The sequence below is a fragment of the Gobius niger genome (assembly GCF_951799975.1).
Source record: "Gobius niger genome assembly, chromosome: 1".
NCBI classification, from domain to species: Eukaryota; Metazoa; Chordata; class Actinopteri; order Gobiiformes; family Gobiidae; genus Gobius; species Gobius niger.
The window spans coordinates 60,273,377-60,287,972 of record NC_136852.1 but is presented as its reverse complement, the minus strand read 5'-3'; the positions used below and the strand labels follow the sequence as shown (position 1 = coordinate 60,287,972).

General features: G+C 39.8%; 3 protein-coding genes across 3 annotated transcripts; 2 read left to right on the top strand and 1 right to left on the bottom strand.

Moving 5' to 3' along the window:
• The first annotated feature begins 708 nt into the window (after positions 1-708).
• polb (polymerase (DNA directed), beta) lies at positions 709-3,627 on the top strand. The gene is made up of 14 exons (XM_079582073.1): positions 709-893; positions 1,122-1,179; positions 1,262-1,328; positions 1,405-1,479; positions 1,555-1,613; positions 1,747-1,796; positions 1,931-1,982; positions 2,052-2,106; positions 2,204-2,276; positions 2,376-2,446; positions 2,532-2,618; positions 2,738-2,805; positions 3,158-3,297; positions 3,398-3,627. The coding sequence occupies exons 1-14, from the start codon at positions 833-835 to the stop codon at positions 3,490-3,492; spliced, it is 1,011 nt and encodes a 336-aa protein (XP_079438199.1). The 5' UTR covers positions 709-832; the 3' UTR covers positions 3,493-3,627.
• Positions 3,628-4,364: 737 nt separating this feature from the next.
• dynll1 (dynein, light chain, LC8-type 1) lies at positions 4,365-5,960 on the top strand. The gene is made up of 3 exons (XM_079582666.1): positions 4,365-4,370; positions 4,974-5,111; positions 5,418-5,960. Exons 2-3 carry the CDS (start codon positions 4,980-4,982, stop codon positions 5,553-5,555), a joined length of 270 nt encoding a protein of 89 aa, XP_079438792.1. The 5' UTR covers positions 4,365-4,370; positions 4,974-4,979; the 3' UTR covers positions 5,556-5,960.
• A 3,090-nt stretch (positions 5,961-9,050) lies between these two features.
• Positions 9,051-13,469, bottom strand: rpl6 (ribosomal protein L6). Its single transcript, XM_079582605.1, has 6 exons — positions 13,293-13,469; positions 13,059-13,157; positions 10,036-10,179; positions 9,573-9,621; positions 9,315-9,499; positions 9,051-9,237 (listed from the first exon to the last, which is right to left on the bottom strand). Exons 1-6 carry the CDS (start codon positions 13,437-13,439, stop codon positions 9,085-9,087), a joined length of 777 nt encoding a protein of 258 aa, XP_079438731.1. The 5' UTR covers positions 13,440-13,469; the 3' UTR covers positions 9,051-9,084.
• Positions 13,470-14,596: the final 1,127 nt, after the last annotated feature.

Sequence of the window (14,596 nt, the reverse complement as noted above, 5' to 3'; positions counted from 1 at the left end):
CTCTTGTCTTGTCTGACACTTTTTTTAAAGAGGGGGTATTATGCTTTTTTCAATCACATAGCACCAGTCTATAGCACACTACAATGATGACCAAACCTTCTGTTGGTCTGTAAATGCAGTAAATTAGAATAACTGCCTTGTATAAAATTGCTCTCTCAAAATGGCTGTAGTGAATGTCTTGAAATAGGCCTCTGTCTGACCCTTTCCGACACGCCCCCTCCACACGCTGTCTGTGGCATCAGTGGGGAGGGGGTTCTGCTGAGGAGCAGTGGTTGGTTACTCGGCTGGTGACGAAAGCTCGGAGGCGTCTCCAGGAGGCGGGGGCGTTCCTAGGAGGACTCAGGCAAACCTATCCCTAAAATGGCTGCCATCAGAGTTTTTACAGATTACTCAAAAATACGTGAATGTGCCGAGGCAACACTTCAGGCATGTTTTTAATGAGGGAATGACATAATAACATGATGTAAAGCTTGAAAAAGTCGATTTTGCATAATACCCCCCCTTTAAATAAATATATATTAATTCGTTGAGCAAAAGAGTTAAGTTTGTTGTTTTGCTACGACAAAAACAACAACAACTGAAGACCATAAACTTGGATGACTGTCCAAACTGAATTTGTTTGTCCAAATTTGAAAAGGCTGGTCGAGCTTTAAGATGATGTCATCAGTTTGATGGCATGTATTCTGCGCATGCGCATGCGCAGGCCCTGCCCCCACCCCTTCATTGTTCAGCTCACAGTTAGCTAGTGTACTAGCTATAGAAAGAGTTAGCTACTTCTTTTTGTGGTTAATTTTGCATAGTTACAGGGATATTGCTATCATCTATCAAGACCATGAGCAAAAGAAAAGCACCACAGGAGTCCCTCAATGAGGGAATAACAGACTTTCTCGTTGGTAAGTAAAAGTCAAGTTAGGTGCTTTGCTTGCACGCTGTGGTTAGTACGTCGTTGTGTTCAAATAAAAATAATGAATCAGCCACTACCTAGAAATACTTTCTGGTTGGACGTGCTTAACAAAGTTACTAGTCATTTACTCGTTACTAGTGCAGCGCTTTGAGAGTATAATCTCCAAATTATGTGATGCCCAGACCCAAGCCATTAAATTGTTTATATTTGTTTACAGAACTTGCAAACTACGAAAAAAATGTCAACAGGGCGATACACAAATACAACGCATATAGGTAAGATCTACATTTCACAAAGCTACGCTTTTTGTACTTTATTTGAAGATTTATATAATAATCATTGTTACGTGCAATTTAGGAAAGCGGCATCGACAATTGCAAAATATCCCAACAAAATCAAAAATGGGGAAGAAGCAAAGAAACTGGTATGTTCATAAATGCTAACTCTGCACAGACAGTTATTGTTAAAAAATAAAATGTGTTCCGTTCATCTGTTAACAGGATGGTGTGGGGGCTAAAATTGCAGAGAAGATTGATGAGTTCCTTCAAACTGGCAAACTGAGGAAATTGGAAAAGGTAAAAATGAGTCTTCAAAACCAGTTCTCCTACTGGTGTATGTACTGATACTGTCTGTGTTGTATTCCTTTTTAGATTCGTAACGATGATACCAGTTCCTCTATTAATTTTCTCACCAGAGTTACTGGAATAGGGTAAGTTTTTGCACAAGGATTTTTGTTTGTCTCGTGTGCTTTGCTATTGAATAACTTCACTCATAACAAAATTAGATTTACCTTTTCACAAACCTTGTTGAATAACCTTTTGACTTCTGGATTTTACATTTAGCCCGGCTGCTGCAAGAAAGTTCTTTGAGGAGGGAGTGAAAACCTTAGAAGGTGTGTCTGATCCTCTGCATGTTCAGCACTTATGAGGAGGCTGGCAGCTGCTGCTGTACTCTAGGCCAAGACAGTTTTCCTTGTGGTGATAATAGATTCTGATTCTGATCAAGCTCTTATTCTTGTGTCTGTAGATTTGAAAAAGATTGAACACAAGTTAAATCATCACCAGCAAATTGGACTTAAGTAAGTAGTCTGGTTGAAAGATTTTTCTATAGCTCATATGGTATATTTTTTACAATATTGTTTCTTCAGATATTTTGAAGAATTTGAGAAAAGAATTCCAAGAGATGAAATGGAAAAAATGGAGGTAAAAAGTTAATTCCTTATAGTTGAGTTTTGTTGCAGTTTAATTAATTCATTTATGTATTTTTTGTTAAGTTTAAATGATTGAACATGTTTTTTAGACACTAATTCTGGGAGAATTGGATGAAATTGACGAGGAATACATTGGAACAATTTGTGGAAGCTACAGGAGGGGTACATGTGTTTTCTCTTAAGTAAAATAAAATATTAAATTCTTTCATCTAAGAAAAAAGAAAAAAACATCAATATTTGTTGTGATTCAATGAAACTCAGGTGCTGCTTCAAGTGGTGATATTGATATCTTGTTGACTCACCCCAAGTATACATCCCAGACTGATAAGCAAGTAAGAAAAAGCCATTTTGTCACATCAATTTATGACCCACACTAATTTTGAAAGAGTCTTTGATTGTTTTATTATTTTTTTCCAGCCAAAGTTGCTCCATGCTGTAGTGGAGCATTTCGAGTCCATTGGCTTTGTAACAGACACGCTGTCCAAAGGGGACACAAAGTTCATGGTGAGGACCTAGCTTATCAAACTGTGTATCTGATGGTTGGTAATGCAGTTACAGTAATTGTGCCCAATCCATGATTCGCATGACTCTGCTCATGGTCGTCCGTGATCTTGTTTTTGAAGGGAGTCTGCCAGCTTCAAAGAAGCGATGAAGATGAGGATGAATATCTTCATAGACGCATTGATATCAGGTGGTTTATTAAAATATATAATCATTGTCTAATACTGGGGTGACCAACCTTTTTTCCTAGTGGTTCCCCCGCTTGTACACAAGCCCAGTTCAAAACCGTGGTCTCCAATAAATTAAATCTTAAAAATAACCCCTGGCGCCCACTATTGCAGCCACAGGGGTGCCCAAAATGGAATTTATCGGCAAAATTGTTCCATTAAAGATTTTTTCAGATTTTCCCTTGGCTGAGCAAAATGTTTCTGTTCGAACACTCCTGCAAGATCAGTTTGAAAATTGTAGTTCACCAATAAATTGAGTGTTGAAGTTATTATTTTAAGTCATTTTAAAGTCCTCCTCTTCCTCTGCCACCCAAGGTTAATCCCCAAGGATCAGTACTACTGTGGTGTGTTATATTTCACGGGAAGTGACATATTCAATAAAAATATGAGAACCCATGCTTTGGAGAAAGGATTTACCCTAAACGAGTACACTATACGGCCACTTGGAGTTACTGGTGAGTGTTTGACAAGTTAAATATTCCATTGAAATGTCTCAGTATTGTACTGTTTCACAGTGACTGATGAGACATAATGTAATTTGTGTTTGTTTTGTAGGTATGGCAGGAGAGCCTCTGATGGTAGACAGCGAGAGGGACATTTTTGAATACATTCATTTTAAATACAGAGAACCAAAGGAACGCAGCGAGTAAAGCTGAACAAAATGCATCATGTGCCTCTTGTAGTATTTATTTCAATAGTGTGATTATATAAAGTGGGTCAATCTCTTTTTTTTAATATGTGCATTTAGAGTAGGTGTATCATGTGAATGGTAGCATGCTTTTTGTTGTTTTGAATATACTTGTATTGAATAGAATTGTAGATGTTTTTAAACAGTTGTGGGTATTCTGTTTTGTGTGTGTATAGAATAAACTGAAAAATGTGATGCCATGTAATCTTTGGATTCAACAATACTGGGCAACTGTGTGACACAGTTTGACATTAGATGGAAGGCTTATATATGAATCAGTACCCCATAACCAGTCGACTTGTGTATGACTAGAGTTTTGGTTGTTGGTTTACCAAACCTGTCTGTCACAGGACAGGTGTGACTGCTAGAGACTTAATCTTTATAATGAATGCATGGAACTTATACTGCAACTTTGAGTGTTTGGAAACACGATGTAGATTAGCGTCATGAATTTATGTAGAATAATATTTGCGCCACAAATGGCAATTATAGTTACTTGCATTGTAAGATGGAAGTTATACGAGATGTGCAGTTGGACAAAACTGATCCTGAATGTCGGGTAGCTTGCTGAAAATGTTTGGAACGGTCACCAAGGTAACCAGTTTGCTGCAATGCATGATGGTCTGAAATAAAATGCTGAGAGAGATTCCGTAAGAGAGACCCAAATGCACCAATAGCAGCAACCTGTGAGTTATGGTCGTCCAATCAGTGCGAGGCTACGCAGCGGTTTCTTTCCACTACACACCCACATTACTTTTTGTGTCAGCCACTTCGCGGGAGTTGACACTGCTGTTTCAGTCGTTTCTTCAAATTATTAAAGAGTAAACTGACAACGTAAAGGTATGTTCATTGACAATAGTTTGTGTACATTTAATGATATCTGAAGTTATTGCTGTATGTCCGCTCCCTTTTTCTGTTTTATATGAAGAACGAGCCCCTCATTCGCCAACGCTTATGCATGTGCTGTCTTTGAAATAATAAGTAATCTGCTGTTTGGAAACGATACCTGAGCTAATTGAATCTCTATAGACACATAATACACTTACATTATGAAAATAAAACTGTTCGTCTTCCATACATAGTGTGACTTTGCCCGTCTGCACCGGTAATAGTGATTACAACTGAGCATTTGCCTTTATTAATGTTAAGTTAATAATTCTTACAATCTAGCTACATTTCTGTGTGTATCCATAGAAACTACGCATAGCACGCATCCATGTGAGATGCAAGTTATGCAACGTTGTCACAAATGGCTGGATAAAATATGACTGTTATGTAATAACATTGTTTGCTAAGTAGTTATTATTTTCTGGCCTTTACTGGATAAGTGGTGTGCGAGTTTGGATACTATGGATAGAAATTGGATGCTGATATGAAATCATTGTGCACCTGGCAATCCGCCTTGAAAATGATGAATCTTCCGCTCTGTTTTGGTATCCCAAGGCAACCATGTCTGAAAGAAAGGCTGTGATCAAAAATGCCGACATGTCGGAGGAGATGCAGCAGGACGCGGTGGAGTGTGCCACTCAGGCCCTGGAGAAATACAACATTGAGAAGGATATTGCTGCTTTCATCAAGAAGGTAATAAGGAAGCTTACAAATATGGAGGGTATAGACGTGTTTTTTTTAGTAGTACCCGCAACATTCCCTACCAAGTGGCAAATGAAATAACAATGCAGACTAACTTGCCACTCATTTGGCACCTCTAAACATAGGGTGTTTAGAGGTGCCATGGTTTTTGTACCATGGTTGAACCATGATGTTTTAAGTGCCACCATCAGGGGAAAATCATATTGGCCATGATATACTGTGTGATTATAATGTATCTATAACATGTATATTTCTGTGCTATTGGAAGTATCTGAAATATATATTTACACTTTACAGGAGTTTGACAAAAAATACAACCCAACTTGGCACTGCATTGTCGGGAGGAACTTTGGCAGCTATGTAACCCATGAGACGAAGCATTTTATTTACTTTTACTTGGGTCAGGTGGCCATTCTGCTCTTCAAGTCCGGCTGAGGAATTGCTTTTCTCAAAAGCAGCTGACTACTTGCACCACTGACTGACTCAACAAAGGCGCCCATCATTCCTTCGGCAAGGGGCCACTGCCTTTTTTTCCTCGCTTTTTTTTTGTCTTTAAATGAAAAACATGGCCATGTGAAAGACTTATTTATTTTTGTCTTGTTTTATTATCTCATTTTGTAATTAAAGCATAGCGTTTAGGCTGGGTCAAAAAATTGTTCTTGTCGTTCTTCAAACTCATTTGGCAACCCAATATCACCGTCACAGGATAGCAAAGGCTTTTGTGAATGCAATTCAGACTTACATGTTGAATGAATTAATGACCTGTCTAAGTGTCATTGGTGGTTATACATGCCAGAGAGCATGGCATATTTTGTGGTAAAAAATAAATAAAATAAAAACTGAGAACATTGAACACATGCAATTGGATTTCTTGATAAAATATGTACAATGACTGAAAATTTATCAGCACTACCATTACTTGGTTTATAGTAGCGCTTTACTTCCCATATGCCTAATAAAGAAAATTAAGTGATTTCTTGTCTCATTTTCCTTTTTACCAAAGATGCAGGTGTGACTTGTGTGTGCAAAAAGAGGATAAAAAATAAACACGCTGCTAAAGTTGCACTAATTCACTACTATTAAAGAAGTCTGTAGTTGCCCAGGGGTAGACTGGCAGACGTGAGGCTGCCCATCTGTGCATAACCTCTGACCACAACAAACCACTCACCCAGGCAACCTGGTATTGCCTCAGGTCTCCCCTAGCCAGGCCCAAATTCATTTTGCTTCCCAAATCTGGTTTGATCAGGCATTGGAAAGGTGGTATATCATGAATACACGTGGGATGCTTGTTAACACACCACACCGAATTGTAGCAATCAGTTGTCCCCCCATTCGCATTTCCTGGCCTATTGTACATGTTTTTAGTGCTAGGAGAAACCAAAGCACCCAGTTAAAACTTATGCAGATGGTGAGAAAGTGCCACATCCACACAAGGACTGCCCAAGGGATTGAACCCAGGACCTTCTGTAAAGCACACAAGATAAGATAAGATGGCCTCTATTGATCTCACAATGGAGAAATTTACTTGTTACATTCAGCTCTTAGAAACACTCAGGGTGTGCAAATAGGCAGGAAATGTGAGGAGAAAACAATTAAATAGTTAATAGTGATATCTTATATACAATGACCACCAAGGACTCTGTTGAGACAAAAACAGTAAATAATAAGACAAGCGCCAAGCACTGACTGCAGCACCCACTTGACCTCAACTAGAATTTGTAGAATATTCAACAAATAAAAACAAAACATGTGAAAAGAATATTTTTATTTAATCATCTTTATTTAACCAGGAAAGTCCCACTGAGATTAATCTCTTTTTTGCCCCAGAGTCTATTGCACATATTTACAGGTGAAACTCGAAAAATCGTGAAAAAGTGTATTTCTGTGATGCAACTTCAAATGTGAAACTAAATGATATAAACTCATTACATGCAAAATTAGATATGTCAAGCTTTTGTTTGTTCTAATGTTGATTATTTTGCTTAGAGCTACCCCAAAAAACCCTAAATACAAATCTCAGAAAATAAGAATAGGCTATTATATGAAAGTTGTATGCAGTTCAGGTCAGGCGACTTTGCTGGCCAATCAAGCACAGTAATCCGATGGTCATTTAACCAGGTTTTGGTACTTTTGGCTGTGTGGGCAGGTGCCAAGTCCTGCTAAAAAATGAAGTCAGCATCTCCATACAGCTTGTCTGTTGAAGGAAGTATTAAGTGCTCTAAAATCTCCTGGTAGACCTTTGCGTTGACTGGACTTAATAGGCACAGTGGACCAACACCAGCAGAAGGCATGGCTCCCCAAATCATCACAGACTGGAAATTCCACACCGCACTTGAAGCATCTTGGATTATGCGCTTCTCCATTCCTCCTGCAGACACTGGGACCTTGGTTTCCAAATGAGATGCAAAATGTGCTTTTCTCAGAAAAGAGACCGGTCTGTTGCTCAGTGGTCCTACCCTTCTAGTTCACGAGCAGCATAACAAGAGTATACGACATTTGAAGCCCATGTCCATGATCAGTCTGTGTGTGGTGGCTCTTGATGCACTTACTCCAGCCTCAGCCAAGTGCACTCCTTGTGAAGGTCCCTCATACTTTTGAATGGCCTTTTCCTGACAATCCTCTCCAGACTGTGGTCATCCCTGCGGCTTGTCCACCCTTTTCCCTTCCACTTAACTTTCTTTTAATGTGCTTCGATACGGCACTTTGAGAACATCCAACTTCTTTCGCTAATACCTTTGAGGCTTTCCCTCCTTATGCAGGGGGAAGGTAGCCTGGCTAACACCAGACTAAAATCACAAGTGATATTTAGTCTGGGGACCACCAATTCATTTTCTCGTAGGAGAGGTGTGGTTTATGATCGTCCATACTCGTTTATTGGGCGATACGAAAAAAAAACAAAAAAAGTCTCTTGCGTCTGCACGTAGCCCCAGCCAATCGTATCATCGTATGAGATGACGTATGACGTACCCGCTGTAAACTTTTGAATATAAACTATTTAGAACAAGGTCTAAAGCTTGATCAAAAAATACCATCGTGTCTGCTGCTGTCACGTTGGATCCGTAAATAAACTTTTTTTTTTATTATCCGTAAATAAACTACAAGCTTCCATATATCGAATAGCGCGTCATCGTCTTGCCGTCCCTCCTCGCTCTGTGATTGGTTCCCAAATCCACCGGAGATGTCGGCCATGGTCTCCAGGCTGTTGTGCAGTTCGAAATAATTCGAGCGCACACAGCAGCATGGCGTTAGCCAGGTTAGGGGGAAGGATGGTTTTCTGCACAAATGTCTGGTCAGCAGCCAGTCTCCCACATTATGGTGAATTCCACTGAACCAGACTGAGACACCTTTTTAAGTGTCAGGAACCCTTTGCAGATGTTTGGATTAATAAACTGATGAAAGGGTGACACTTTGAGCATACAATATTTTCACAATATTCAAGAGATTTTGAATTTGTTTTACAAGCTGCAAGCCAAAATTATCTAAAAATGTAAGGGCTTGACCTCTCACTTTGCAATGAGTCTTTATATTAGTTTCACATGAAGCTGAAATCAGCCCCTTCACGATATTCAAATTTTTCCGAGTTTTACCTGTAGTGGTGCCCTGAGGAAACCATGGCAAACAAGAGGCAAACTCCACCCAGACAATCGATCCACCAGCCTGCTTGCTGTGAGGCACGAGTGCTAACCGCTACACCAAGGGTTCCCAAACTTTTGGCTGGGATACCTTAAATTGGCATGTAAAGAACTTAGGTCTCCTATTGCACACTGTCGGAGGTGTGTCGGAGGTTAATTATAGGCGCTGCTTTGATTAAATTACTTGGTCAACTGAATATACATAACATTTTCTTTCACAGAAATTTAGCCCATTACCTTCACTGAAACCAACAATTGTCAAAAAAAAAAAGGGGGTAAAAACAGATTCACACATAAATCATGGCAACCAGGGTGTTCTTTATTGCAACACATTAGAAAACCAGCTTGTGTGGGTAGACGCCATTAGACAGGCAGAAAGAAGAGCGCAGGTATCCTTTAAGCTGTGGTACTTTCTTAATGAGGGGCAGAAGCTGAGAGTCAACAGCCTTCTGGTCTTCTTTTCTCTGCTCCGTCAGCTGGTACTTCTACAAAAAAAAAACAAAGCCATTAGCCATTATAGAGCCACTTTATACTGATGTGTTAAGTTTTAACTCAAGTTTACCTCTTTTTCTGTATCAAAGATCTCTCCTTCCTGATGACGGGGCCTCCTCAGCCTCTTCTTTTTGAAGTACGAGTCACTCAGGGTTTTGGGAAGCTTCATGCCAGAGATGTCAATTTTGGTATTTGTAGCGATGACAAACTTCTGGTGTGCTCTGCGCAATGGGACTCTATTCAGGGCAAGAGGACCTAGAGAAAAAAAAACACACATTAGTAAACCTTTGATGATATACATTTAATGTGGTCATGCCTTCATGCTTACCAGTGACCAGCAGGAGACCACTTGCGAGCTGCTTCAGGAACACAACACGCTGGAATAAAAGGAGTGTAAAGTTAATGTTAGAAATACTATGGAAAGTTAATACACTGATACAAGTAGCATGTTATAAGCTGAAGAAGCCTCTTGGATGCGGTGAAAGATTTCAAAAACTCATTCCAGTTGACAACTTTTTGGAAACCTTTGACATCACGGATACAATTACAGGGATTACACAGGTAGCAGCGATTTTGCTGAAACTATGTAGTACAAATAGTTACAAATTTTTCAATAAATTAAAAAGGTTGAGGCCTTAATTTTGGCACAATTTCATTTTTAATGCTTTGCAGAACACCCAGAGTAAGTAAATTAAAAATGAATGCAAATCAAAATGCAATCTGAGTACAGTTAAGAAAAGTGTGCAACGTAAACCCAACATCGTGTAGCTAATTTGTGCACAAAACTTTACCTTTCCGCGGTGGCGGCCAGTGAGCAGGACGAGCACTGTTCCTGGTGTGATAGATGCACGCAGGTTCCGCTTATGTTGACAGAAGGGCTTCTTTCCATGGCTCTTCAGCTTTCGGGGAACATCCTCTGTTGGGTAGTAACGGGGCTACGGATCAAAAAATGCATGTCAATAAGTTGTCAGTGAAATAAAAAGTTTACCCTTTCAACGACATTTCAATGATATCCTTCAAATGAATGGGGTGGTTTCTCTCATCCCCTCACCCCCCAGTTTCTCCATGGGACAAGTAACAAACTCATGCAGAGGCTGATCATGGACACGGGATTTTGCGCTGCATGACAATCTCTGCGTCACAAGGTGCAAATTACGTCCTCATATTCCTCTAACATCTGCACAGAGCCTTTGCCCGTTTGACGCCCCTGCACCACTTGAAGGAAGGAAAAAGTACCAGTAACTGCCTTATGATTTGGGTCAAGGATCCTCCAGTGTCTTGACGGACAGCCAAACGGATCCTCCGGCTCCGTGCTGGTTTATTTGTCTTCCACAACCCTCAGGATCTTTTAAGTCAATCAAAAATGACCGTCTCACTGCATCCCACCTCAGCAGTGATGGTTTACTGCGAGAGACCCTGCTTATGCAGCTTAACCAGACCACATTCAAACCCAGAAAGTTTGTCTTTGCCATTGACAGTGTGAACACAGAAAATCACACCGAATCCAGTTTGACAGATTTGGGCATTTAAAAAGGCACGTTGTCTTAAACCTTTGATAGGCTACAAAACAGCCCATTTCAGTTTGTTTTTAATAAAAGGTTTACTCAACATTACTTTTGCCTCACTCCCATTTCTTCTTGTTACATATTGAAGGTCTACGTGGAACCTCAAGATCCAAACACTTTTTTTTTAATGTAAATTTTTGCCATATTTCAAATGGTCTACAAATGTTGGTCAGGACTGTCGTTACAATTAGATATGGCTACAATGATACAGGCATACGATGAGCAGAGGCTTTTTTGACCAGCCCCAACCCACTCCATGTGTGTGTCTCCTGCCAACCGACTTAACATGTACCACTGGTGGTACTTCTATACCCGATACATCAGGCTAATTTGTCTATTTCCAATATCGGCTGAAATTAAAATGACTGTTTCTTGCATTGGAAAGAGCTCAGAGCTTTGAAATTAGCCTTCCCACAACTTTCTATGTCTCTGGGGAGTGGAGAAACATCGCGGTGAAAACAGGTTCGTACACCTCATACAGCGCCTCCTGCTGTAACAGTTTAACACTGACGTTTAGAAGCATCACACAGGATTACACACATTTTTATAAATATGGCCAAAAATATCACGCTGAAGATCTGCGGAGCCCCTCTCCCCTTCAATAACGACATGTACTCCACTCGTCTCACCCGCAAAGCCGCAAGAATTGCCAGAGACCCTACGCACCCGTCAGCCTCTTCAAGGTAATGCCTTCAGTCCGTCAACTGAACAGTTACACGCACCAGGCTATTAGGAAACTGAACTCCCTCCATTCCCTCCCTGTGCCTCCACAACAAGGAGATAATGTATTTCGAGTCACTGAAAATTAATTGACAAATACATTTTTATAATCTCTATGATTGAAACCTTTATAATATTTAACTGTAGGCTATTTGAGAACACAAAAAGAATCAAACATGCCAACCCCCTTCATATCTGTATTAGACCCCAGTTCACACCCAATTAAGACACAAGTCCGTCCCATTTAGGAATCTAACAGGATAAGCATGTTTTGGACAAAATCCCACACCATTCGCAAGGAGGTAGCAGAAAACAGTTATCTTAGCCAAACACTGGAGCAGTGGTTCCCAACATTAACTCATTTATTCATACTCAGAGTACCCTGAAGGATCTGGACAATGTTACACATTCGTAGTTAACTTGGTCACTTTGTATGTGAAAGTTTTCCAAATGAAGCCAACACACACACACTCAAAACTGCTTCAGTACCCCCAGGAGTCTGTACTCCTGCACTATATTAAGAAATGCTACTAAAACTGCATGGCAACCAAGCCAAGTGAGTGGATGTCTGCACTGTTCTGATTTGGTGCTATGGTGCTGATCAAAGATTTCAAGAAGGCCCAGCAGAGGATGTTCTTCCTGCAGCAGCTGAGGAAACTTAGGCTGCCGACCAAGATGCTGGTGTAGGTCTACCGTGTGGTACCCCGGCGCTACAGACCGGGACAAGCACCGACTGCAGTGCATTGTGCGTGCTGCTGAGAGGGTGATTGGCTGTAAGCTACCATCTCTGTTCACCTCTCGGACACGGACCTGTGGGCCGGATAACTGCTGACCCTTCTCACCCTGGACAAGGACTATTCACCCATCTCCCCTCAGGCAGGAGGCTACGGTCTATCAAGACCCATAGATCCCGCCACTTGAACAGTTTTTTCCCCCACAGCCATCAGACTCATGAACGATAAAGAGATCTAATAACTCAGTACAGACTAATCAGCTCTATTGCACTATGTGGTTTGTCCGCACTTAGATCCACTGCACCACTGATCACTGTATTCACTTTATATCACTTTATGCACCATATGTAAATCCAATCCTGTTTTATGTCAATTGTTGTCGTCTACCATATTTTACCTCTTATTTTTATCTTCTTTAATATTGTTATACAAGCCCCAAAGCCTTATAGTTTAGCTTATTTTTATCTAAACTGATTTGGTTTTTTTAATGTTTAATGTTACACGTCTCACCAAGAAAAAATCATAGTTTGTGAACCTGTTCAAACAATGGCAATAAAAACTATTCTGATTCGACTTTGTGCAAATGTTCACTTACAACACATGCACCCTTACACACAAGAAAATGTAATTAGTTCAGTATAACAAATATTCAGTGATTACTATACCAACAGGAAATGTTATGCAGTATGACACAATACTAAGCTCGAGTTACGCGAGTTGCCACCAGTCAAAGAAATAATTAAAAACAGAAAAATGCTTAGGTGCAACGACTTTTGTCAAATAAAATGGACTTACCATCTTGCGCAGCTTGACCACACGAGTGCCTCCATTCTTGTCTCCTCCAACAGGTTTGACAACAGTTGCCCTGGGCTTCTCCTTGATTTTCTTCTCTATCTAATACACAAGCAACAAGTACACGTTGACCATTTGACTTCAGTGACAATATACAGGTTCAGTAAAGCAACACGTTATGCCAAAAAAAAATTAAAAAAAAAATCATCACACTGCAGGGGCAATGTTTGGTCATACCTTGGTCTCGGAGGTCTTCGTTTTCCTCTTATACATGGCCCTGCGAGCAAACATAGCAGAGCGGGAGTACCGGCCAATACCCCGGGCCAGAACCGGGTTTCGGCTCCCGTGCCTCTTCTTGGCAGACTTTTTGTCTCCCTCTGCCATCTAAAAATAAAAATAAAGCGAACAGTAAGCGTCATGATTACGTGAGAGGAAGAAGCATGAACACTGGTAAATGACTACACAGCACTCCTTTCAGTAAAACTGTGGTGCAAGTATAATTTTGACCGCTCCGTTTAGGGCCAGGGAAACGCGATGTTGTCCAAAGAAAAAAAAATGACAATGTATTGCTCTACACGAGCGTCAATGAATGTACCTAGCATAGCCACGATGCTCAAGCTAATGGCAGCATGAAAACTAGCCGGTGGCCTACTTTCGTTCACGCAAATGCTGCTCTATCTTACAAATAGAATCGTTAATTCAACGTAATATTTACATCAATCATAAGGCACACGCTTAACTATGTATTCCCCGCTCACTATGTGTTATTATCTTTAATCAACACAGCAGATGAACTCGGATACTTTGGGCACAAATACAGGAAAGGGGACGACATCTTACCTTCGCTATGAAAAAAAGACAGACATCCGGGCATTTGACGTATATAAGGACGTCGCTTAATGACGTTGACGTACGGCGTAAGTTTTTTTTTCTTTTTTTTTAATGGCAAATGTCGCAAAAAAAGAAAATATATGCTAAAAAGAAAAGGTCTAAGCAGCGCAAAACATGACATAACATTATATCTATGTACATGACACTTTGTAGTAAAATAACAATAATAAGAGGGCAGTTTAAGGTACCTTTACACTATATGTAATTTTAAGAGACTTATACAAGTATATTAATTTATTCTTATAAGGATCAAAAAAGGGGTTTACATTCAGGAATCTACATTTATGTATGTAAAATGTACTCACAGTTAGCAAATTAGTTTATTGTCGTTTTTTTTTTTTAATCTTTCATGAATACACCAGATTTAATACTATTATAGTCTAAAATGGGCACATTGTTGTTTATCGTCAGTCAATCATGTAAATCATCCCAAAATTTCTTCACATTATTTCATTCATAAAATAAATGTTCTTGAGATTCAACACTTATGTGACAAAACTTACATACATTATCTTGAAATTGGTATCAAATTATAAAATATTGTTTAAAATGGTATATATCAATATTGGTTTTATAGCACACTTTTTTCATTTTAGGTAAAGTTGAAATGATAAATATCTGGATCTTATGGATTTTTTTTTCAATCAAGC